The sequence below is a fragment of the Dendrobates tinctorius genome, unplaced genomic scaffold, assembly GCF_039654945.1.
Source record: "Dendrobates tinctorius isolate UK_male_01 unplaced genomic scaffold, ASM3965494v1 ptg000056l, whole genome shotgun sequence".
NCBI lineage: Eukaryota > Metazoa > Chordata > Amphibia > Anura > Dendrobatidae > Dendrobates > Dendrobates tinctorius.
The window spans coordinates 11,441,575-11,467,261 of record NW_027361724.1 but is presented as its reverse complement, the minus strand read 5'-3'; the positions used below and the strand labels follow the sequence as shown (position 1 = coordinate 11,467,261).

At 45.8% G+C, this 25,687-nt stretch overlaps 1 protein-coding gene across 2 annotated transcripts in view; it reads left to right on the top strand.

Annotated features, from left to right (window-relative positions):
• Window positions 1-25,687, top strand: part of CERKL (CERK like autophagy regulator) — a 285,626-nt gene that overhangs the window by 130,742 nt on the left and 129,197 nt on the right. Inside the window, exon 2 of one of the 2 annotated variants that reach the window (XM_073577490.1) lies at window positions 804-1,043. The exons of the other annotated variant lie outside the window; for it this stretch is intronic. Coding sequence (XP_073433591.1) covers window positions 804-1,043 — 240 coding nt within the window. The remainder of the gene's footprint in view (window positions 1-803; window positions 1,044-25,687) is intronic. 2 annotated transcript variants of the gene reach the window in all.

The following is a 25,687-nucleotide window of genomic DNA, read 5'->3' as shown; positions in this document are numbered from 1 at the left end:
GTGCCAACACCCCTGGAACATTGCCGGCTCGGTAGATGAGTATAGGTGCTTTAATTTTCACAGGGGCAAATATTCAGAGTGAGAACTGGTGGACAACCCCTTTCACACATGCCAAAACAAGGAGACTTCAGCAATCAATTTAGAAAGTACTGTAAGTGTTTCTGCTCATTAATCTAGAATAGTTAATAAGGTCGTTTGCAAACTCTTTGGAGATGATTATTTTACAACGAGAAAAAATAATTATAAGTGGAAAACATTACAGTTCGGAAGGGTAACCCGGAGAAAGCCTCTTATTTATAAAAAGAACATGGCAGCACAGCTAAAGTTTGCAAAGTTGCATATGAGCAAGACACAAAACTTCTGGAACAATGTTCTGTAGACAGACCAGTTGTGTACCTACAATTGCAGCAGGCCATGCTGCAGCTAAGAGGCCTGTGAGACGGGGGACCCGGTGCCAGCTCCGGCACCTGACCCCCTGCCTGTCATCGAAAGTTCAACTGTATCAGAATCCTGGATGCTGATACATTTGAAAGCAATGATGAAAGAGGTAGCGCCTGCTATCTCTTCCTCCTCCATCACTCTTCCTTGGCGTCTGATGTCTCAGTGCAGCAGGCGCAAAGTTGTCACTACATGGCTCCTGCTGCGCTGAGATGTATGGTCACTTGAGAACGCTAGCTGCTTTCTCCACAGGACCAAATCAGATCTGTTCTTACAATTGTCATTTTTTCATATGGCCATTCATATTTTCAATACTTGAGAGAATTGTTTTATCAAATATTTCTTTTATGCTTTCTCCTATACAGGAAGCTCAAAAGTTCAACCCCAACCTAAAGAAGAGTCCATTGAATTGAAGGATATCTTTTCTGTGAAATTGAAGAAACGCAGACTGGCTGGCCATGAGAAAGGTGGCACCTTGCTGGGCATCACAATATTTGTGTGCATTAGAAAGGGACACAAGCTAAAAGATAAAGCTATCGATTTTCATAACTTAAGTGAAGATTACTGTGATATTTGGTATCGTCAATTAAAGGAAATATTAAATGGTAAGTTAATAGTAAATATGTTTTATTAGAAAGATGTCAGTAGATACCAGATATCTGTATGTATGTTAGGGCAGGGAAATAGTATTACAATTTCAAAGAGGTTATCTTAATGTTTATCTACTTGATGTGAGCATCATGGAAGCAAAAAATTATTGTCGGAAAACTTTTTACAATGCTCACAGGTGAAGACTCAAAATATTGTAGAAAACATTCTCATCAGATGTTTTCCAGAATGGTGACAACCAGATTATTGTTAAAGTGAAATAGATCGGAGAGAAATGCCACAGGTGGCAAAAGGACTCCAATTCAAGAAAACTGTCCAGTTTTTAGCACACTGCAATGGACACTCCAACAGCTCTCTGAACAGTGATAATGTAACGAATGGAAGCGGAGGCAGAGATGTGAAGTTCACATTCGTTTTTATTTTTTAAGTGGAACCTCGGGACCACGGTCCGGGGGGCTCTGAAGGGGGCGTGACTAGTGAGCCCCGGGCACCCGTAGTAAAGCCCCTCAGGCAGGGCCAGAATGGAATACCCGGAGGACACAGGTGCTACCTCCAGTTAGACCCCAAACACGTGGCAGCTGTCCCAGCGGGACCAAAAGGGATAGCAAAAGTTACAGCAGAGTCCGTAATGCGCTTGGTCCTGCATCCGGTTAGTTGGTAAGGAGTCGGTTCCAGTGACCTTCACACAGTCCTTGGACTCGGATGGCTGTAGGTGGAACGGGAAGGCTTAGGCCCAGATGGTTGCTGATATAACCAGGTAACACAGGATACTGATATGCTGTGGAAAGAGAGCATTAGACAATGCACAGAGACTGCAGATGCAGTGCAGACAGGTTACCATGAGAACCGGATATAGCAATGATAGATACTTCTTGCTCCGGCGCTCTCCCTATGGAGGAGAGGCCAGAAATAGCAGCCAGTGTGCTGCCATTGGTTGATTCCATTTTTTTAATAATGCACGCCGCCCCTTTAAGAAGGCAAGAGAGCAGGCGGGCGTGCCCTAATAGCCTTAGTTACAGATCTCCTCACAGGATGGCAGGAGGAGGAGGCAGGAGGGAGGACAGAATGCTGAGCAGCATCATGAGAGGCTCAAGGTGAGTGCCCAGAACGGAGAGCAGCGGCAGGCCTGGATGCAGTGCCAGGACGGGGGCCAGGTGTAACAGTGGCAGACCTGAGCGCAGCACCAGGATGGGGACTGGGTGTAACAGTATCCCCCTCTTTACACCCCCTCTTCTTCAAGCCTGCATAGAACCGTTTAAGGAGAAGAGGAGCCTGGATGTTCTCCCTAGGCTCCCAAAATCTCTCCTCAGGACCAAAACCCTTCCAGTCCACCAGGTAGTAGGTCTTACCCCTTACTTTTTTACGGCCAGGATATGTTTTACCTCAAAAACATCATCCTCCGAGACAGGGTCAGGAGTGGTACCCGGATCCTTAAAGAAGGGACTCAAAACTACTGGTTTGAGGAGAGAAACATGAAAGGAGTTAGGCATACGTAGGGAAGTGGGCAACTTCAGCTTGTACGAGACTGGATTGATCTGTCTCAAGATCTCAAATGGTCCAATGAACCGGGGACCCAATATGTAGGATGGCATCTTTAACCGGATGTACTTAGAAGAGAGCCATACCTTGTCTCCGGGACAAAAGATAGGTGCATCCAAATGTCTCTTGTCCGCATGCCTTTTCATATGTTGGGAGGCTTTCTCCAGAGCAGTTTTGGTATCCCTCCAGACCTTAGAAAAATCTTTGGAGAAAGTATCGGCAGCTGGAACGCCAGATGATCTGGAGATGGGAAGAGGTATTCCGGGTTGCAATCCGAAGACAATCTGAAAGGGAGACTTTCCGGAAGATTCACTTACTTGATTGTTGTAAGAAAATTCGGCCCAGGACAGTAAGTCTACCCAGTCGTCATGATGGGCGTTGACAAAGTGACGTAGGAATCCAGCCAGGATTTGATTTGTCCTCTCCACTTGTCCATTGGACTGGGGATGGTACGCTGAGGAAAAATCCAGTTCAATTCTTACCAGTTTGCAAACTGCTCTCCAGAATCTAGAGGTGAACTGGACTCCTCTGTCGGACACGATGTGGATAGGGAAACCATGGAGATGGAAGACGTGCCAGATGAACAGGTCCGCCAACTCAGGAGCAGTTGGAAGACCGGGTAGTAGAACGAAGTGAGCCATTTTAGAGAAGCGATCCACCACTACCCACACCACAGAACAGCCAGATGAGATTGGGAGATCAGTGATGAAGTCCATCGCGATATGCTGCCAGGTGGCAGACGGAATTGGAAGAGGCTGAAGCCTACCTGCGGGTAGAAGCTTGGCTTGTTACGAGCACAGGAGGGACAGGCTGTGACGTACTCCAGAATGTCCTTAGCCATGGCAGGCCACCAGTAGTACCAGGAGATGAGTTGCAGAGTCTTTCTCTGGCCGGCGTGACCAGCCAACTTCGACGAGTGACCCCCACCGAAGGACACGAGTACGCTCAGAAGCTGACACGAAAGTCTTCCCGGGAGGCAGCTGGGCAAGATCAGTAGAAGCGACCGCGACTAACCTTGAGGGTTCAATGATGTGCTGCGGTTCTTCTTCTTGATCAGGAGGTAGAAAGGCTCTGGAAAGTGTGTCTGCTTTGACATTTTTGTCAACCGGGGCGAAAATGAAGAACAAAGTTAAAACTAGCAAAAAACAAAGCCCAGAGGGCTTGACGAGGATTCAGCCTTTGTGCAGTTTGGAGGTAAGCAAGGTTTTTGTGATCGGTGTATACGACTACCTGATGAAGAGCTCCTTCTAGAAGATGCCTCCACTCCTGCAGAGCCAATTTGATAGGCAACAATTCCCGATCTCCAGCAGAATAATTCCTCTCTGCGGAAGAAAATACTTTGGAAAAAAAACCACAGGAATGCATTCGCCCGGAGGACGATTTCTGGGTTAGTACAGCTCCCACACCTACTGAAGAGGCATCGACCTCAAGAAAAAATTGTTCATTGGCGTTAGGACGATGAAGAACAGGTGCGACAGCAAAGGCCTTTTTGAGAGAAGCAAAGGCTGCCTCAGCCTCAGGAGGTCAATCCTTTGGATTTGTACCTTTCCGGGTTAGAGCTGAGATGGGCGCTACTCGGGTGGAGAAGTTAGAAATGAATTGCCTGTAGTAGTTGGCGAAGCCCAGGAATCACTGTATGGTCTTCAACCCAGACGGACGAGGCCACTTGAGTACAGCCGATAACTTCTCTGGATCCATTTTTAATCCTGTGGAGGAAACAATGTAACTGAGGAAAGGCAAAGAGGATTGTTCAAAGAGGCACTTTTCAAACTTGGCGTACAGTCTGTTCCCCCTGAGCCTCTGTAAGACTAGGCGCACTTGTCTGCGATGCGAGCCCAAGTCAGTAGAAAAAATCAAAATGTCCTCTAGGTAGAAAACAACACAGGTGTAAAGCAGATCCCTGAAAATGTCATTGATGAACTCTTGGAAAACAGCGGGAGCATTGCTTAGACCAAACGGCATTACCAGGTACTCATAGTGGCCATCACGGGTGTTGAAGGCTGTTTTCCATTCGTCTCCATCTCTGATTCGGATCAAATTGTAAACCCCTCTGAGATCCAGCTTGGTGAAGATCCTGGCCCCTTGGAGATGGTCAAACAGTTCTGAAATTAGAGGCAATAGGTACCTGTTTTTTACCGTGATCTTGTTCAGTCCTCGGTAGTCGATACAGGGTCACAGGGATCCGTCCTTTTTCTTCACGAAGAAGCCTGCTCCTGCCGGTGACGATGATTTTCAGATAAACCCTCTGGCCAAGTTCTCCTGGATGTAGTCCGACATAGCCTGAGTCTCTGCCTGGGAAAGAGGGTAAACTCTCCCACGGGGAGGAGATGTTCCAGGAAGAAGGTCTATTGGTTAGTCATATGACCTGTGGGGAGGAAGTTTTTCAGTCTCCTTTTTCTCGAAGACATCCGAGAAGGACCAGTAAGCGGATGGTAATGCTGGCAGGGTAGCAGGTTGGACCGGGGGTGAAGCTGGTTCAATCCGGGTTAAACAACGGTCCGAGCAGGAATCTCCCCAACGTAGAATTTCGCCTGTTCTCCAATTAAGGACTGGTTCATGTTTCTGAAACCAAGGAAAACCTAGAAGCAAGGGGTGAGACAAACCAGGGTACACATAAAAATGGATTCTTTCAGAATGCATAAGACCTACCCGGAGTTCCACTGGCTCAGTCTGGAACTGGACGGGTTCGGTCAGAGGCTGGCCATCGACAGCGGTTACCCGCAATGGGTTGGGAAGAGCCTGAACTGGTAAGTGGTAGCGATCCACAAGCGTCTGCTAGATAAAGCTTCCGGCGGCTCCGGAGTCCAACAGACAGAGTCCAGAAAATGTTATTGCTCCGCAGGTCACGGAGACTGAGATCTGCAACGAAGGAGAGGAAGTTCTCTACCTAGGGTGGCCTCTCCTACCGAGCCTAGGCACAGGAGTTTTCCGACTTCTTTGGACAGGAGCGGATCAGGTGTTCGGAACTACCACAGTACAGACAGCTTCCGTTTTTGCGACGCGCCTCCTGGCGGTGGCTGGCCAGACTTACTCGATCTACCTCCATAGCTTCAGGAGAAGAGGATGAGGTAGACATCTTGGAAGAATTAGAGTCCAGGTGGTAGGACCTCCTGTCACGCTTAATCTCCATGGAACGCTCCTGAAAACGCAGGTCAATCCGGGTCACCAAGGAAATCAGGTCATCCAAGATGGTAGGCCTGTCCCGTCCTGCCAGCTCATCCTTAATTTTTCCAGATAGGCCCTCCCAGAAGGTAGCCAGCAAGGCCTCATTGCTCCAAGATAACTCAGACGAGAGGGTGCGGAACTGAACAGCATACTGAGCCACCGTGAGGGTTCCTTGTCGTAAGCAAAGCAGGGCAGAAGCGGTTGACGTGACCCGGCCAGGTTCATCAAAGGTCCTGCGAAATGTTTCTAGGAAAGATTGAAGATAATTAACCAGCGGGTCTCCTCTCTCGCATAACGGATTCAGCCAGGCGAGAGCCTCTCCTGCTAGATGTGACATAATGAAGCCCACTTTGGCACGGTCAGAAGCAAACATATGCCCCAATATTTCGAAGTGTAGGGTACACTGATTGAGAAAACCCCGACACTGAGTGGGATCACCATGGAAGCGGGTAGGAGCTGCCAGGCAGGGGCTTTTGCTTGTCATGACAACAGGTACCTGGGTGTTGCTAGGCGAATCAGGAGCAGCCGGGTTCTGCAGAGAATCCATGCGGGTGGACAGGTTACGTAGATACGTCGTGATCTTATCCTGTTGATCTCTTAAACGTGTCACCTCTTGGCACATCTCCAACGTCGGAGGCCTCTGGGGTCCAGCGGATTCCATGGCCGGAGCAATCTGTAGCGAAAGGAAGTGGAGGCAGAGTTCACATTCATTTTTATTTTTTAAGTGGAACATCCGGACCACGGTCCGGGGGGCTCCAAAGGGGGCGTGACTAGTGAGCCCCAGGCACCCATAGTAAAGCCCCTCAGGCAGGGCCAGAAAGGAATACCCGGAGGACACAGGTGCTACCTCCAGTTAGACCTCGAACACGTAGCAGCTGTCCCAGCGGGACCAAAAGGGATAACAAAAGTTACAGCAGAGTCCGTAATGCGCTTGGTCCTGGATCCGGTTAGTTGGTAAGGAGTCGGTTCCACTGACCTTCACACAGTCCTTGGACTCGGATGGCTGTAGGTGGAATGGGAAGGCTTAGGCCCAGATGGTTGCTGATATAACCAGGTAACACAGGATACTGATATGCTGTGGAAACAGAGAGCATTAGACAATGCACAGAGACTGCAGATGCAGTGCAGACAGGTTAGCATGAGAACCGGATGTAGCAATGATAGATACTCTTTGCTCCGGCGCTCTCCCTATGGAGGAGAGGCCAGGAATAGCAGCCAGTGTGCTGCCATTGGTTGATTGTATTTTTTTAATAATGCACGCCGCCCCTTTAAGAAGGCAAGAGAGCAGGCGGGCGTGCCCTAATAGCCTTAGTTACAGATCTCCTCACAGGACGGCAGGAGGGAGGACAGAATGCTGAGCAGCAGCATGAGAGGCTCGAGGTGAGTGCCCAGAACGGAGAGCAGCAGCAGGCCTGGATGCAGCGGCAGGATGGGGGCCAGGTGTAACAGCGGCAGACCTGGGCGCAGCGCCAGGACGGGGACCGGATGTAACAGATAACATTTAATTCTTCATCATATACTGTACATTAAAGTGGGTAACAAACATTTACAAATAAAGCAACAAAGATTCTAAAGGTGGCCATGCACATCCCATAGCTGTTAGCTGGACATTGTTTGCCCAACAGTTATTTTGCCCATTTGCCCACTTAATCAAATGTGCATGTCTTCTGAGGAGAGGGGAATAAGTTGTGACCACATACCAGTGAAGGCAGCTTACAGCTTGGAAATATAAAAGCTTTTCTCCCCACCACCACCACCACAACAGACCATGTTGGCTGGCTTGTCTTGGAAAATGCAAAAAAATAAATAAAGAAGTCTACGAGCATCCCAAAAAGACAGATGGAAAACTCCAGTCCTGACACCTTTCATAGTGTAAAACTTGTGGGATTTGCCTGAGTTTAGAATATGTTGCCCCTGATTTATCAAGCCTGGGTTGTTCACACCAGTCTTAGTGAGAGGGTGTGCTGGAGTCAGACGTGCCTGATTTATTAAAAGGTGCATTTGGAGCACCCCACAGGGCCTTAGGTTACTGGGTACCGGGCCGTTAGGTTCTTTAAAGGAAATGTCACAGTGGCAGTGACCCCATCCGTGGCCCTGGGCGTCCAGTAAAAAAAATAGAGGAAAGTTATGTGGTGTTTAATCGTGACGCCACCTGTGGTGTTCAGCAATAGGTGGCCGACGCTATGCTTTTGGTCCACTGGGGCTGATGGTGACGCACTAAAGATGGTTCAGCTCCCCACGGGTAGAGCAGGGCCCCAGGGCAAAGATATTTGATTGTTCAGATGGTGGTGAACGTTGGGGTGCAGAGGAAAAGTGAAGGACACAGAGAGGTGCAGTTTTCTTTACCTTTTACTTGAACGTAAATGCAATCTGGGGTACAACATACAGATGACGGATTGAGTCCTGCTCATCTGGAGGCATTCAGGGCATCCACCCTGCCAGGTGGGGTTGGGGACCTTCCTTCGGCGCTCTCTTTTTGGTCCCTGCTGCTTGTAGCTAAGCTGCGGCCCTCTCCTGCGTGATGATTGCTAACCTCTATGGCAGAAAGCGTGAGCCTATATCACGGACATTGTCCTGCTCACTCTCAGCCCCGGGCTCTTGGTATGCTGCCGTGACTTCACGTGTTCAGTGTGGCCAAGGAACTTGCAGTCCCCTGCACTCCAGATTCGGCTGTCAGGGCGCACAGCTCCTGCTCAGCCAAGGACTCTGGCATCCCATTTTATCAGCGCTCTGCTCTGGGGTCAGCTATACGCAATTTTAGTTCGCCAGAGCCCCTTGTCTCTGCTCCTGTCCCGTCCCTCTCCACAGACCAACTCCAACTGTCTTGTCATGAGCTCCAACTGCTCCCGTTTCGATGACAATTCTCTTGTTTACACTCTTACCTGACTTCTTACTGTCTCACTAACCCCACCTGCTGGCCAGAATTTATAAGGAAGCTCCCCTTTCTGGGCTGCAGCAGGAATTGTCATGTACACTGTGTTACCTGGCATGGGGACCCCCTCCTGCCTCCAGGCATGACATCACCCCTTAGAGGGAGGCAATGTCACTGTGGCAACCGGACTCTGGAGTGCCACATTCGTCTTAATGAATCCAGCACATCAGAAGAGTGGGTCCGTGTGTCCCATCACAAATCTTACTCCAGTCAAAGACTGGAGTGAGATTTTTAGTGTAAGGTATGCTGCAACTCGTCAAGAATTAGATGATATGTGGCGTCACATAGCCATTCCGTCCCAAGCGAATCAAATGTCAAAACATAACGTCCTGAATTTCAGAAAATTCATTGCAAGCGTGATCCTCTGTGGATTGATTCACTCATCTGTACTAATAGCAACCACTTTTACTTCACTAACATTAACTCATTAGGTGCCAAATACTTGATTGCTAAAATCTCCATAATGGAGAGAGGCAAGATTAAAAAACAGAGATTAGACCTACCGGTAATGTTATTTCCAGGAGTCCATCCTGACAGCACCATGGGGTTGTTCCACCTTCATCCTTATAGGGAGAGGAAATGCACGAGAGGTTAAAAGGTCCCCTCCCACTCTCACACTCCAGTGATTTTTCAAGTACCACACCAGTATGGATGTAATCATTATTTATTTATATTTAGTACAAGCATATTATTACGAATACAAATCATCGGGAGGGAACTACCAGTGCTGTCAGGATAGACTCCTGGAAATAACATTACCGGTAGGTCTAATCTCCATTTTCCAGGACGTCCTATCCTGACAGCACCATAGGGAATACCAAAGTAGGAATTCGTTTAGGGTGGGACTACTGCTTGTAACACCTTACGACCGAAGGTCGTCTGGCTAGCTGCTAGTGTGTCCAATTTATAGTGTCTACAGAAAGTGTCTAGTGCAGACTAAGTGGCGGCCCTGTATATTTGTTGTACTGAGGCTCCCGCCTTCTCTCTCCATGACGTTGCTATCGCCCTAGTGGAATGAGCTCTAAGCTCCCTGGTATAGGTAATCCTTCGGCGTCATATGCTGAGGAGATAATTTGACTTATCCACCCTGCTAGGGTGTGCGTAGATGCGCCGTTATCTTTATTCTACCCTCATATTGGATAAACTATTTTGTGTCCTGTCGCCACTCCTGAGTGGCCTTTAAGTAGCGTGTGGCCGCTTGTCTGACGTCCAATGAGTGAAAGAATCTTACTTCGTTTTCCGTGGATGGGCAGAATGAGGGTAGGACTATCTCCTGGCTTAAATTCTGGGGAGATACTACCTTAGGGAGGAATCCTGGGTTCAGTTTTAGTATTATGCAATCGTCGAATATTTGAATGTAGGAGTTCGGACTGACAGGGCCTGGATTTTACCCAGCCGCTTGGCTGAGGTGATGGCTACCAAAAGGACGTTTTTTTGTGTAAGTCTTGTGACATTTATCTCTGATATTGGCTTGTATGGGGGTCTGCATAGAGCGTTAAGTACCAGATTTAGGTCCCCCAGAGCACTGTCTTTCTTAACGTGGGTCTTAATCTCTGTATGGCTTTTGTAAAACGAGCCATCCATGGATGAGAGGTGAATTAAAGTACTCCAAGCTGCTCGCTGAACTTCCCATGTGCTTGGACTCAGACCTTTATTAAATCCTGCCTGGGGAAGTCAAGGATTTGAGGGATATCTGGGCGAGACGGATCTATGGGGATACTACCACCTTCTGAGCAGAACTTCTCCCAGATTTACGATAGATTGCACTCGTAACGGCTTGTGGCTGGGCTGCATCGTTGAGATCACATGGTCGGAGAGACCTTTGGATTTTAGGATCACTCTCTCAGGATCCATGCTGCCAACTGTAGGTTCCCCAGATTTGAGTGCAGAACTGGGCCTTGGGAAAGTAGATCCTCTGGCATTGGTAGATGGAGCGGTCCTTCCTGAGCCGTCTTCTTCAGGAGGTGGAACCAACTTCGCCTGGGCCCGAAAGGTATCAATAGCATCACCCCTCTTTTCCCGGGATCTTTCTGAGGCCTCTCGGTATTATAGGAATAGGTGGAAAACCGTATAGCAGTCCCCCACTCCATCTCCGATCCAAGGTGTTGACCACTTTTGGATGGTCTGCTGAATTGAGGGAGAAGAATCTCTGTAGCTTGGTGTTCTTCCTTGTTGCGAAGAGGTTTAGCTGAGGGGTTCCCCACCGATGGCACAAGTCCATGAATATCTTCTCTTTCACTTCCCACTCGGTGGCTCGGACTTCTTGTCTGTTCAAATAGTTGGCTTTGTTGTTCCTGGGGCCCTGCAGGTGTATCGCTGATATGGAGCGAACATTGTTCTCTGCCCAGGTGAAGATGCAGGCTGCCAGGTCCTGAAGCTTTCCCCCTGGTGGCATAGGAAAGACACTGTAGTTACGATGTTTGACCTGGCTTTCCTAAGTTGGCCCTGTAGACTCGACCGGCTTCGTTTTAGTGTCTCCCAAACTGCTCGTAGCTCTCTGTAGTCTCCCAAACTGCTCATAGCTCTCTTTAGTTTGAGGACTGTGAACTGATGCTTCCAGGCCATGTCCTTGAAGGTACCCTTCAGATGGGCCCCCCATCCTTCCCTGCTGGCGTCCGTGACGATAGTCCCATATGGTGATGAGATCCGATACCCCACCACGCTGATGGATCCTGTGACTGGTTCACCACCACTGAGATGATTTTAGGGCTGGGGACGGTTGAGTCTTTTTGTCCAGAGCGGTCTGCCATCTGTTCCATTTGACCGGATTTCCTTGCAGACTTCCTGTGTGAGCCTGGTTCCACTTTACACAGGGTATGCCTGCTGTCAGGGTCTCTAGGACCTTTATTGTGGTCTTTTTTGGATATTCGATCTCGCCATAGTTGACGAACCCTGTTCCTGGTGTCTCTTTCCCTTCTTCCGGTAAAACAAGATTCTTGTTTTGGGATCTAACGTGACTCCCAGGAATTTTTCCCGGGTATCGGGCTGCGTTGTTCAGGATCCAACCTAGGTTTCTGAGTGTGGCGATTACCCCGAGTTGTCTTCTTAGCTCTGATGCTGAGAAAGTCGTACAGGCATGGCACGATGATTATGCTGCCTCTTAAGTGTGTCCTGATCCTGGCGACCCGCTTTGTAAACTCCGGGGTGCTGAAGCTAGGCCGAAAGGCAGAGCCTGAAACTAAAATGGTAGTATCTGCTTCCCATTTCTAGTGTGAACTGCAGGAACCTCTGAGGGTAAGGGTGTATAGGAATGAGATAGTATGCACTCCTGGATCTATTGTGCATATTGCGGCGTTCTGATCTATCTGGGGAATGGTGGTTTTTGGGACTCCATTCGAAACTTTGTGTCGGATCCCTAGGTTTAGTGGTTCTAAATTTATAATGGTCCGACTCTCCCCCGGAGGTTTTTTTTTTTTCTTCGTAGAGAGTTGAATAGTGGCCCTGACCTCTCTTTGTTCCTAGAGCCAGGACCATTACTTCTGATCTTAGTAGATCCTTTACGTCTGCCCATATAGGGTCTATAAGGGTTCTGGGTCAGGATTTGTAACTACAAACCGTGCTGGGGGGGTTATAAATTCGAGGGTATAGCACTGGGAACCTGTAGTCAGGATCCGATGGTTCTGGGGGATGAGCCCCCTGCTCCGAGAAGTGTTTAGAGGCAACCTCCAACCAGTATGGCGTCATTGCCTGTTGCAGGAACTTTGTCCTGAGCGAGAAGGGGGGATCCTACTCTTCCCCCCTTCTGGTGCTCCCAGCGAGCCAATTTCCCCTCTTTCTATAATCCTGCCTTTGGAAAGGGCGGACGTGTGAAGGGAAACATTTTGTCTTTCCACGGGACTGTTTTTTAATGTCGGTGGCATTCTCCAGTGTTGTATCTAAGACCGGTCCAACTACTTTCCTGCCTGAGAAGGTATGACAACTAACTTATTTTTCGACTGGTAACCCCTGACCAGATTTTCATCCATAAGGCTTGGTGAGCCATCTTGGGTAAAGAATTATTCCTGGCCGCAAAACACACCGATTCGGGTGAAGCGTCCAACAGGAATCTAGCTGCAACTCTCACAGGGGAAGGTCCTCTAAGAAATCATTTCTAGGTTTTTCCCTGTAACTTGGTGCTCTAACTGGTCGATCCTATAAACATGGATCCAGCAACCGATGTTCCCTATTTGCCGCCGCCGACCCAAGCCCTCTTTAGGAGTCTGTCGGTCTCTTGTCCCTGGGTCTTTTGGGACTAGAGGAATCTTCAAAGTGAATTGAAGTGTTCCTTGACACCCTACCTTGGGGTGTCGATCCTAGGAACTCCATCCCAAGTGTTAACCTGGTTGACGGTAGGCGAGCCTGAAGTCTCAAGGGACCACGAGCCGCTTCTCAGCGTCCTCCCATTCCTCTAGAATGATTTATACTCGTCCGATGACCAACCGGACTCTCATCATGGCCGTTCAGCGGCTGACACCTGACTAGCGCAATCTGCTTAGCCTAACACCTCTTAGTGTGGGGTGGATGACTGAGAAGGTAGCAGTCCTGGGACGGAGGGGTGAATCTCCTTTCTGACCCCTGCGCATCTCAGCAAAGAAAGAGGCCTATTCGCCCCTGACGTGTATGACCCGTGTGATCTGCGATTGCGGACTTGTCTGCACGTGGGATAGGTGTATTAGGCGTCAAGTTTCCCTCACTGCATAGGGGGAGTCTCAATCCCTGTCCTCTGCGTTCTCCCATTCCTTTGCAGCCCCAGAGATCCCTGCTCAGCAGAGACGCCGCAAAATGCATGACCCGTGACTGCAGGCTGGTCCTGGTCCCGGCCCAGGCTCAAGCTGCTTAGCGGCTGCCACCTGACGAATGCACTGACAGCTAGAATGGCCGGTGGCTAGCCGTCCTGACAAATGCAGTCATGCTGGCACAGACGGGCATTTTATTAGATCTGCCTGGTTTCCTGGAGGTTGATGCTGCAGGAGTCGGTGCTGTCTTTTACCATCATAAAGCACAGGAGCTTTTTGGTTAAAGCTCCTGTCTTTCTTAAGTCATTACCATCATGCCCACAACTTACAGACATTGGTGGTTCAGGGTGATCGCTGGCGATGTCCCGTCTGGCCGGCCCACCCTTCGTCCTACCTTGCCTTGAGTGGGTCGATTGATCCTCACGCCGTCTGCCACTCCAGCCGTGTTGCTCCGTTCCCATGCTGGGATGCCACCGGAAGCTGTCATCTGGCACCCGGAAGTGATGCGGCCCTGGGGATGATGGGGCATGTGACGGCGGGAGCCGATAGCCCAGCTGAGGGGAAGCGGCTCCGAGTCCCGAAGCAGCACTCCACAGGACGCCTGGCGGAGAACCCCCCTTAGGGGGGGTGCCGCCCCAGGCCATCTGACGGGAGGATTTGGTGTTTGGACCCCAATCTCCCTGGCCCTCCGGTAAGCTTCTTCTGCTGCATGCCGCAGCTCTCTTCCTCCGCAGCGCTCTCGTTCCTGTCCTTACAAGGACAGGAAAAACACTGGAGTGTGAGAGTGGGAGGGGACCTTTTAACCTCTCGCGCATTTCCTGTCCCAATAAGGATGAAGGAGGGACAACCCCATGGTGCTGTCAGGATAGGATGTCCTGGAAAACTTTTTATTCCGCTGCACAGTCACTTTTACATCCTGCATCCAGTCCAACTTGAATAATTTGGTGAAAGGTCCTCCTTAAGTAGCATGGCGAAATATTGCCCTAAACCACAGTCACAAAAAGCTGCTGTCTGTGGAATGCAAACCATGGAAAACCGTGATTTAGCCAGTCATTGAATTGTGTCCAGTGAAGCGAACAGATGGTCACCGAAGGCATCATGGAGCTTTTCATCAACCTTGTGTCCAAGATGCAGCAAGTCAATGTTGGTTTCTTATGTTGTGCTGAGGTATCGAGCACAATGGCTGATTCCGTTTCTGCTACTTGTCTTGGAGTCTGGATCTCATAATGGAGGCATTTGTGCCAAAAGACAATGTTTACGACTGCCAAACAAGGATTAAGGACATTTCATCTGTCTATGGTAACATACGAAATATGAAATTGTAATTGATATTGTACTAAAAGAAATTGCATACAGTAAAAAAATTTTAATAGCATATTAATGCTTTTTGGGGTGCATTGCTGTATTTTTTTTCAATCAAGTATAATGTAGCTGGACATTTTATTGAAATGGGGGAGTATATTTTGTCGGATAAAAGAAATATACTTTTTCCTCTGGTGAGCCTAGTATTCACATGGTTTCCTTGGGTTTTTCGTGGCTGTGTTCAGGTTGCACATTGACCTAACCTTAACAACATATGTATAGTGCAACAGAACTATCTAAGCCATGTAAATGGAGCAGCAATAATTTGTCTTCTTTAGATAGCACTGCTTAGTTACCACAGACCAATATCAGTGTCAGTCTATAATGGGGTCAGATTTACCTAAGCAAATACTTACTGCGTAGTCTCCAGGGCAATTTATAATTTCACATCTGTTCTGCTTTGCCTGGTTGATGGCATGCTTTTGATATACAAATTGCTTGATCTGTAAAAGGAGAGAATATTAATGAAAGTCATTTGCTCGAAACTTTTTGAAAGAAATCCTGTAGCTCCATTATGAATTAGTAAAGAGATAGACATTGCTCCAATAATGATATAACATTCTTTGCGGATGAAAACGATGCTGCGGGTCATTTTGTACTGTTTTTAATGTTATTTTTAAAGGCTGCATTGTTTTTTCGAGTAAAATTACTTTTAGCGGCAAAATCATGTGGCCATTGCTAAGTGGAGATAATGGGGCCAACATTTTACATATAATTAGTATTCTTCATTTAGTACTCATTTTTATGGTTTTTACCAAGGGTTTTGAGTTTACAGGGTAAGAATATGGAGCAGCTTTTAAAGACATCTTGTCACGTGTTTACCGTGTCAGAGGAGCGTCTGATTTCTCCTACTCCTGCACTCGTTAGAAGCACTGCACCTTTGTATTAAATGGTGTAAATTTCTTTTGGAAGTGCAGGGGTTAATCTGCTCTGTTGAGAGCTCCTGGAGCTAAGGGTCTCAGCTGAGCATTGTTACCCACTCCCATCTCGTATATAATCTGGGTCCTGGCTAGCACTCATTGTCAGAGTAGCTTATGCTGCATGGCCGGAGGTTGCTGTTGGTGGTTATTTGAGTAGGCGGTTGGTGGACCCATCAGTGGCTGTTGCTACGTTTTGAGTGTATGATAATTCCCTTTCTTCTCCTACTTTGGTTTAACCCCATCCTCCACTCCCCGGTGCATTCCTCTGTTGTATGTGTGTGTATATTTGTATGAATGGTATTTTTCATTACCCCTATTCGTATTACCTTGTCAGTCTAGTTGGTGTATTATGGTATACTACTACTCTCCTCTTCCCTGGGTGGAGGAAGGGTACAGACTGAGGGTGGATTCAGGAGCGAAGGCAAGATATGTAGCCCTGCCATCTTCACTATCAGAAGTAACCCGGGGAACAGGGCTATCATTGGCACCCCTAGCGTTAGGGACAGGGAAGGAGCTTCAGGTCCTGGGACGCCCCACAGCAGAGTCATGACACATCTCCCATAGAATCCTATGAGCCATGCACCCTTGGTAAAAATCAATACAATAACTACAAAATAAAAATATCTATGGAATCGGATGGCAGACTTTAAAACAAACAAACAGTGGAATACACAGGTGAACAATGAGAATAAAATATGAGCAAAAAATGGACACTATTGACCTGGTGACTGCTGATAGTGGGGAAAATGAGTATTTGATACACTGTCGATTTTGTAAGTTTTCTCACCTACAAAGAATGGAGATATCTGTAATTTGTATCATAGGTACACTTCAACTGTGAGAGATAGAATCTCAAAAAATAATCCAGAAAATCACATTGTATAAATTTTACATAATTCATTTGCATTTTATTGCATTAAATAAGTATTTGATACAGTACAAAAACAGAACTTAATATTTGGTACAGAAACCTTTGCTTGCAATTACAGAGGTCAGATGTTTCCTTTTAATTCTTGACCAAGATTGCACATGCTGCAGCAGGGATTTTGGCCCACTCCTCTATTCAGATCTTCTCCAGATCTTCCCGGTTTGGGGGCTGTTGCTGGACAACATAGTTTTTGCTCTCTCCAAAAATTTTCTATTGGGTTCAGATCTGGAGACTGGCTAGGATTGGCTGTTTGTTTCTTGTTATTGTCATGCTGGAAGACTAAGCCACGACCCATCTTTAATGCTCTTACCGAGGGAAGGAGGTTGTTAGCCAAAATCTTGCAATACATGACCCCGTCCATGCTCCCTTTAATATGGTGCAGTCATCCTAACCCCTTTTCAGTAAAACACCCCCAAAGTATGATGTTTCCCCCACCATGTTTCACGGTTGAGACGGTGTTCTTGGGGTTGTACTCATCCTTTTTCTTCCTCCAATCACGGCGAGTGGAGTTGATATCAAAAAGATCTATTTTGGTCTCATCTGACCACATGACCTTCTCCCATGCCTCCTCTGGATCATCCAGATGGTCATTGATGAAATTTAAACGGGCTTGGACATATGCTGACGTGAGTAGGTGGACTTTTAGTGCCATACAGGATTTTAATCCGTGACATCGTAATGTTTTACTAATGGCAATGTTTGAAACTGTGGTTCCAACTCTGTTCAGGTCATTGACCAGGTCCTCCCATGTAGTTCTGGGCTTATTCCTGACCTTTCTCAGAATCATCCTTACCTTACCACACAAGACGAGATTTTCTGGAGAACCAGAGCGAGGAAGATTGACAGTCATCTTGTGTTTCTTCAATTTTCAAAAATTGAGCCAACAGATGTTGCCTTCTCACCAAGCTGCTCGCCTATTGTGCTGTAGCACATCCCAGCCTTGTGCAGGTCAATAATTTTGTCTCTGGGGTCCTCCTGGTGCACCTCTGCCAGACACTGGGTTTTCCTATTCACTACTTTCATCTGAGCTCTCCTGTCTTTCCTCCTGCATTGAGGGGGAATGTCTTTGCTGATGTCATATCAACTGGAAAGTGCATTGAAGACATTCTACCACCTGTCAATGGGACACGAGCAGAGTAGTACACAGACAGGGTTTCTGTGGGATCACATGACCACTGGCTGCAGAGCCAAAACAGGACCACTGCTGATGTGAGTAATTTTGAAAGTTGCTAGTAGTGACACTGGAGCCTTATCAAAAGGTAAACGTGTGAAAGAGGACAAACCATTAAATGCACTGTATTTAAAAAAGCAAAAAAAGAAAATCACCTCACCTAATTTTATACTCCCCAACTACTGTTTTCAGCCCTTCCTGGCACCACTCCGGTCCAGTGCCACCATCTTGTGATTGCAGCTTATGACTGACAGGAAGTCAGAGACAACGGTCACAATGCAAGTCTAAGAGAACCAGAACGAGCCTCTCATAGACTTAAATTGAAAAGTGACCCCTGGTTCGCTGCAGCAAACATTGCATTGATCTGGCAGGTCACAAACTGCTGTAGCCTGACTGGAGCAGCGTGAATAACAGCAGAAAATGGTGGGTGGTAAGCATAAGACTAAATGCAGTGGCCTTATATTAACAGCACCACTCCAGCACTGCAATAAAAAAAAATGCTGGAGTGGTGCTTTAAATTCAGCTGTGGAGGCAGATTCTCTCAGACATCTATATGACGCCTAAAGATCTTAACAGCTGGTTTACATAAGAAGAAAAAGTAGATTTCTCTGTGTAATGCAGTGACCCCTCTGACAGCTAGGGGGCGCTATGTGGGCTCCCCAGGTCATGCATAAAGACGTTCCCTCTGTGGTGATGCAGAAACAGTGACTGACAGGGTTGTGAATGGCCGATATATGTCACAGGGATGGATGCTCCCTGAGATGCAACCCGGAGTGTTTTGTTATTAGTGCGCGTGAGCACTAATATAACAGTTAGTGCACCTGGGTCCGGGTTGCGGGTAGCTATGAGAGATGGGAGGGTCGGCCTACTCATACTACCTCACCTTTGGGTGAGGGTGCTGGCTGTACCCCTGTTTTCCTTTGGGACTTGCAGGTATTTTCAGGACCTGCTGTGAGGTCATGACCAGGTGACCAGCCATGTGATCCATACCTCACCTGGGGGTGGGGTTACAGCCTACATAATGAAGGTGTGTTTAGCACATGGGAGAGTGTTGGGAGTCTGGATTGTGCACAGACTTCCATGTGTCCAGGTGGGACACTACAGAGTTGTCTGTGTCCTGGGAGGGAGAAGGCCTCCTGTGTGTGTGACTCCTGGCCAACCCTACTTGCTGGATATCGCACAGCCTGGGGAAGTAGTGCTGGCTTTCCTGAACCAGACGAACGAGGTCTGTGAGATACCTCCAGAGTGGACGGTCGGACAACCGTGAGTGGCACTGACCCCGGTCAGTAAGAGACTGTACTGTCCTAAGGAACTGAGTGTTTAAAGGACATTGCCCTGGCCTGTGTGTGAACAGGGTCTGAGGGAGCAAAGCCCTGTTTATGGACATTTTTATTTTATGTTGTCGGACCTAAAGGCTGACTACTCTGCGTTTCTGCTGCTGGGGATATGGAGCAATAAACCCAGGAGAACTTTTAAGGAAATTGAGTCTTCCTGTATGTTATAGCGCTGCCAAGCGGGCGTTCCCCAATGCACTCAGTGAGCGCTACCTTACATCTGGAATAAGTCATTAGATCTCAAATATTAAGGTATCATTTTATTCAGTTTCCTCTGGACTTTAATTTTAGTGATTTATCCCGGACTAACAATAATCTTAGGATCAGTGGAGTTCCGGGATTCGGAACTCAATCATCAATTTTTTATGACTTATTGATATAACAAGACAGCGGGAAAACTCCCAAAGTAAAAAAAAGTAAGATGTGTATGTTGTACATACAGAAAGGTTCTGTCGTCTGCTTTGGCCTTTGTGTGATGCTCTGTACTCCGCCAGCACAATTCGCTGAAGAAGATAACATTTAAAAATCTGTATGGGATTATCTATGCATTCGCCTTTCAACAAGCTGATTAAAATGGGGCATGTGCAGGTCATTAGGCTTCGTTCATTTGCATGTCCTCCTTTTTAACAAAGAAAATAATTGAATTATTTTATTACTGATGGGAGTGTGGCCAGTGATGTCACAGCTGGTATAACTGACATGAAGTCTTTGGCCATTTGCTCTTTTTGTCTTCCATGTGCTCCCTTTAAACACTTTCTACTTGAGTGATTAACGAATAGACAATATAATTGGACTTGTGTTCAATAAATTTTTAGGGTTGTCCTTTAACCTAAAAGGAATGACCAACATTTCAGTAATACATTATTCAGCCTTGTTCGTCTGTCTCCTTGGATATAATGTATATATTTATTTTATTTTGTTTCTTTAAATTTTAAGACTTTTTACATAATATTGGATAGTATCATATTTATCAAATGGTACAACAACTTCAGGAAACTTGCTGGACGTTAGAGCCTTTTTGTTCCTTACTCCGCCTTATATTTTGCACCCCAGAAGTGTTGCACATGGTTTATAAATTTGGTACACTTTGAAAAATAAAAATATAAATAAATGCTAGATCAATGGGGTTCAATCGCTAGGACTTACACCGATCTCCAAAATGTTTGACGGTTTCTGTCAGTGTTATAGACTTTAAATAGAGCGGCAGACTATCTGGCACCAAGGGAGAACGAGAGCCCGGAGGAAGTCTAGCTAAGGCCCTAGCTTACAACTGGAACCGATTTAATTAATAAAAATACAGGATAGGTCAAATTTTATGGGACATCGTAAGAACTCATGAATGATGATGAAGGATCAACTCAAAAACACCTGTGAGCATAAGATTCTGTGATCCTATGCGTCAACGAACCTTTAGATTGGTAATGGTGTGCAGAGGTGAGGGGCAACTCAGCTTAAAATGAAAAGCAAAAAGGAAGCACAGGTATAACCAAGCAAATTCTAAATCATTAATTTTAAAAATGTTTTGCTTAAAACAATCCCTCATCATTTTTAAGAGTGTCCCGAGATAAAGCTTGGGGGGAGGTCCCTAATCAGGGTCTACTTTACTGTATACAAATATTCTGGTGACAAGAAGTTATCACTAACCATGAGATTGGATAGAATCATTCGGCGTCCCTTTTGTCCCCGTCAGAATATAATTGCCCCATTCATTCTCTATGGAACTGATCGACAAAACCAAGCATTGTACTTGCAAAAAAACCCCTGTTTGGGAGAGAAGAACAGACAATTCGCGGCGCCCTAAGTGCGTAAACAAAATATTTAAAGGGTGCACAATTTTATGCACTCACCTGATAGAAGACTAATATAGCTTTGGATTATGTATCCTCAAAAATCCTTCCTTTTGGGATACTTCTCAGAAGACAGGGCTTGCAGCTTGCCTCGGGTGGATCCAAGTGAAAGAGCCAGGTTCAGGCTCACACAGGATGAGTAAATCAAGAAAAACACATCCAGCCCATAAGCGGCAGCGCTTCCCAGGACTCACATCCAAAGATGATATTCCATATTTTTGTATTTCATAGGTTAAAAAAGAGATACAACGCGTTTCGGATACAGTGTATATCCTTCATCAGGTATCATAAAAAGGATTTGTACTGTGTTTTTATGATACCTGATGAAGGATATACACTGTATCCGAAACGCGTTGTATCTCTTTTTTAACCTATGAAATAAAAAAATATGGAATATCATCTTTGGATGTGAGTCCTGGGAAGCGCTGCTGCTTATGGGCTGGATGTGTTTTTCTTGATTTAAGCATTGTACTTGGCAATAACTGATATTCCCATATGGCAATATCCAATAGTCCCATATGGCAATATCCAATTGTCCCATATGGCAATATCTAATAAACCAGCATGGCAATATCCAATAGTCCCATATGACACTATCCGAAAGACACGTATGGCAATATCCGATAGTCCCATATGGCAATATCCAATAGACCCGTATGGCAATATCCAATTGTCCCATATGGCAATATCCGATAGTCACATATGGCAATATCTAGTAGTCCCATATGGCAATATCTGAAAGACCATTCATTCAATTCATTCTCTATGGAACTGATTGACAAAGCCAAGCATTGTACTTGGCAATATCTAATAGTTCCATATGACACTATTAGATAGACCTGTATAGCGATATCCAATAGTTCTGCATGGCACTATCCGATAGTCCCTTATGGCAATATCTAATAGTCCCATATGGCAATATCCGATACTCACATATGGCAATTTCTGATACTCCCATATGGTAATATCCAATAGTCCCTTATGGCAATATCCAATGGTCTTGTATGGCAATATCTGATAGTCCCGTATGACAATATCTGATAGACCCATCTGGCAATATCTGATAGTCCTGTATGATAATATGAACTGTCTCTAAACCGCTTGTTGAATTAATGGCGCTATGTGAGTAAAATTAATAAATAAAAAATGAATGTTTAAATAAGTATATCTTATCAGATAAGTATGCTGCATTATTCCCTTTTAAGGTACTTCCCCTCACCTCAGCCTCTTTAAATACAACATGTCAGTATCCCCGACCCCCAAACAGCCCCATGTCTTTATTCAACCCTTAATATACTTTCAAACCAGCGCATTTTGGTGTCTTATTGCTTTGTCTATCACCAGAAAATAATTTTATAACTTCAATGCCGACTCTTTGGAAACCTTTGCCTCCTTGAAAATGCACAGCAAGCTGGGTGTACGCACCCTGGCTTCATTGGCGCACTTTGCATGCCCATAGAGACAGCCGAGATGTAGGACACAGCCGACTGTAAGATTTGCAAAGAACCAGCAGTAATGGCTATCTGGGGAGATCACTGCCCTCATGACTAGTCACCCTCTAATTAGCATTTCACAGGCCAAGTCATAAACAGGAAACCACCAAAAGCCACTAATAAAAGGATATGAATAAGGGAGGAAGCAGAGTGCAAGAGAAATGGACAAACATACACAAACCCCTGCTGCAGCTTTCTAGTAAGTGGTTATTTCATCCCAGCTCTGGATTCACAGCTTCACTGCTCTGTTCTCCTGTGTAATGTCCTTTTATGCTACTGCGTCTCCTAAAAATGTGATAGCATCCCTCATCTGTCTGTGCAAAGTGTATGTGAAACATAGCAGCTAGTCAACAATTATACATAGAGGCTACAGAGGAGGAAACTGGTGAAAAATGCAGAATGCAAATCATAAATTATCCATAAATAGTGTTTTTTTTCTCATGTACAAGCATGAGCATGACAGCTTATTCTGCAAAGTCACCAGAAATGAGAAGAGATGCTGTTCTCTATAAAGGAAGAATTGTATTGAGTTTTATCTATCCTTTAACATTTGTGTGCTTTATTCACTACATTTGTATAGTGAGATTCTTGTCTGTAACAGTTTATATTCTCTTTCATTCTCTTTTTTGTACTTTATCATTTAAGACATAAAAAAAAATGAAAAGAAGAAAAAACCTATGCGTAATAATAGTTTGTGCTCAGATGTAATGCCCTTGTGGCACTAACAATATGAAATAAAATGCTTTTTCTCTTTGGTTAGATAAGCGTTATTGTTTCTAAGCTTCTTAGCTATAGTTATAGTCACTGTCCCGAGAGGCTATCAGAGCTGGATCAGAGGCACCAACATTACTCTTTATGACTTCCTAACGGGGTGAGCCGTAGATTTTGTGCTATGGAAAGGTTTCTATGTCTGATATTTTATTTAATACCCTGCCTACGAGAGAGGGCTCCAATAATGTCTGAAATGTGGCATCCCAGGAACCATGTGACTTACAATACAAAGGTGAAGAGGTTGTAGTAAGTAAAGGGCCTGTCACACTAAGCGATATCGCTAGAAATATCGCTATAACGTCACTGGTTTTGTGACGTAGCAATGATGTTGCTAGCAATATCGCTATGTGTGATACTTACCTCCGACCGCTCCCCCGCTGGTTATCGCTGATCACGCAAGAACGTCCTGGGCCGTTTCTCGTCGTCAACTTCCTGCTGGGTTTCCTGTGGCGCCGACGAGCGACGCGTGGACGCGGGCGGGAGGATGTCAGGATCGCCTCGTCTGACAGGTAAGTAACGACCCCCGACTGCTGCTATGTCACTGGTGAGATCTGCCTGTGTGGCGACCACTTAGCGATGCACCAGCGATCCTGACCGCGTCATATCGCTGGTGCATCGCTAAGTGTGACAGTTCCTTTAGGATAGATAATTACTGATTGCTGGGGTTACCTGTAGAAAGGATACTAGATAATAGATGATCACTGAGGGTTCCACCTTTCAGACCCCACCAATTCTGAAAATGTATTTTTAAGGTGCCCCATTTGAATGGAGCATCAGTCAACCATGTGCATTATCGCCCTTTTAATTGCCGCATGCTTTACTCTGCTTTCTCTGGATGTCGTATTGAATAACGCAGTGGTGCACATGCTCAGATCCTGTTACATGCAGAGCCCTGCTGAGTCCTGTCCTCTGGGTTGGTTGGTGTACTCAACAATTAGCAACTGGTGACCGGCTATCCTTTGTAGGAAACTGTGGGTTGAGTTTTGTCCGTTTTCATTTTTGCACAAGAAAATACTTTAGGGCCTGACATGTCAAAGAAAGTGAAAAAACATTAGATGTGTAGGGGTTTTCAGACTCTTTGTGTGAACAGGAATATCCCATAGAACAGCAACTTAGTTCAAGCAACTACAGGAGCAGGTCTTGTTCTCCTCTGCTTCATAAGTGACAATGTATTATAGATGTTAGCACATCACTGCAGCAAATTGATGGGCACAGGTATTTTCAATCCATATGGCCCCAATCCATCAAGATTGGCATTATTGATGTAGTTCTTGATGAGGGGGCTGGGTGGAATCAGAGTTTCCTGATTCATTAAGAATCGGACATCTCTAAATGACTCAGTCAAGTGTTGTGCTCTTCCTAGTGCGCCTCACCACAAATTTGACTCTGATCCCTACTGGAGTTTGAGTTGATTCATAGTGGATACCACCACTCGTCATGAATTTGATGAGCAGGGGTTTCCACGCCACATCCCGCCATGACTCTGACTTTTCCAGCTACACCTACTGTGGCAGAGCTGGGCAAAAATGGGGTAAAAATTGGAAAAGCCGCAACATTTTTTTGCTCATGCTTGTGTTATACAAAACGTTGGCGACTTTTAGAAGCTTTTCACATCACAATTCTGGCAAAAAGCTTTGATAAATCGGGTCTTATGTATCTATATTTTCGTATTATATGTTAGCTCTGGCCGACTAATAGAGAGGTTTGTCATCTATAGCAGTGTGCACAATCTATTCTGATCTGAGAGCCACATTGGCAACTTGATAGGTACCCAGAGTTATAGTAAAACTTAACCCCTTCATGACCAGAGGTATTTTCGGTTTTGCGTTTTCGTTTTTTGCTCCCCTTCTTCCCAGAGCCATAACTTTTTTATTTTTCTGTCAATATGGCCATGTAAGAGCTTATTTTTTGCGGGACGAGTTGTACTTTTGAACAACATCATTGGTTTTACCATGTCCTGTATTAGAAAACGAGAAATAAATTCCAAGTGTGCAATCCCACACTTGTTTTTTCTTTTTTTTACTAGGTTCACTATATGCTAAAACTAACCTGCCATTATGATTCTCCAGGTCATTACAAGTTCATAGACACCAAACATGTCTAGGTTCTTTTATAACTTTGTTAAAAAAAAAAATCGCCATTTTCTGATACCTGAAGCGTCCCCAATTTTCGTGATCTCGGGTTGGGTGAGGGCTTATTTTTTGTGTGCCGAGCTGACGTTTTTAATGATACCATTTTGGTGCAGATACAATCTTTTGATCACCCGTTATTGCATTTTAATGCAATGTCGTGGCAACCAAAAAAATTTAATTCTTGCTTTTTGACTTTTTTTCTCGCTACGCCTTTTAGCTTAATCTTTTTTTTATAGATAAATCAGGCGATTCTGAATGCAGCAATACCAAATATGTGTATGTTTGGTTTTTTTATTGTTTTATCTTGAATTGGGCGAAAGGGGGATGATTT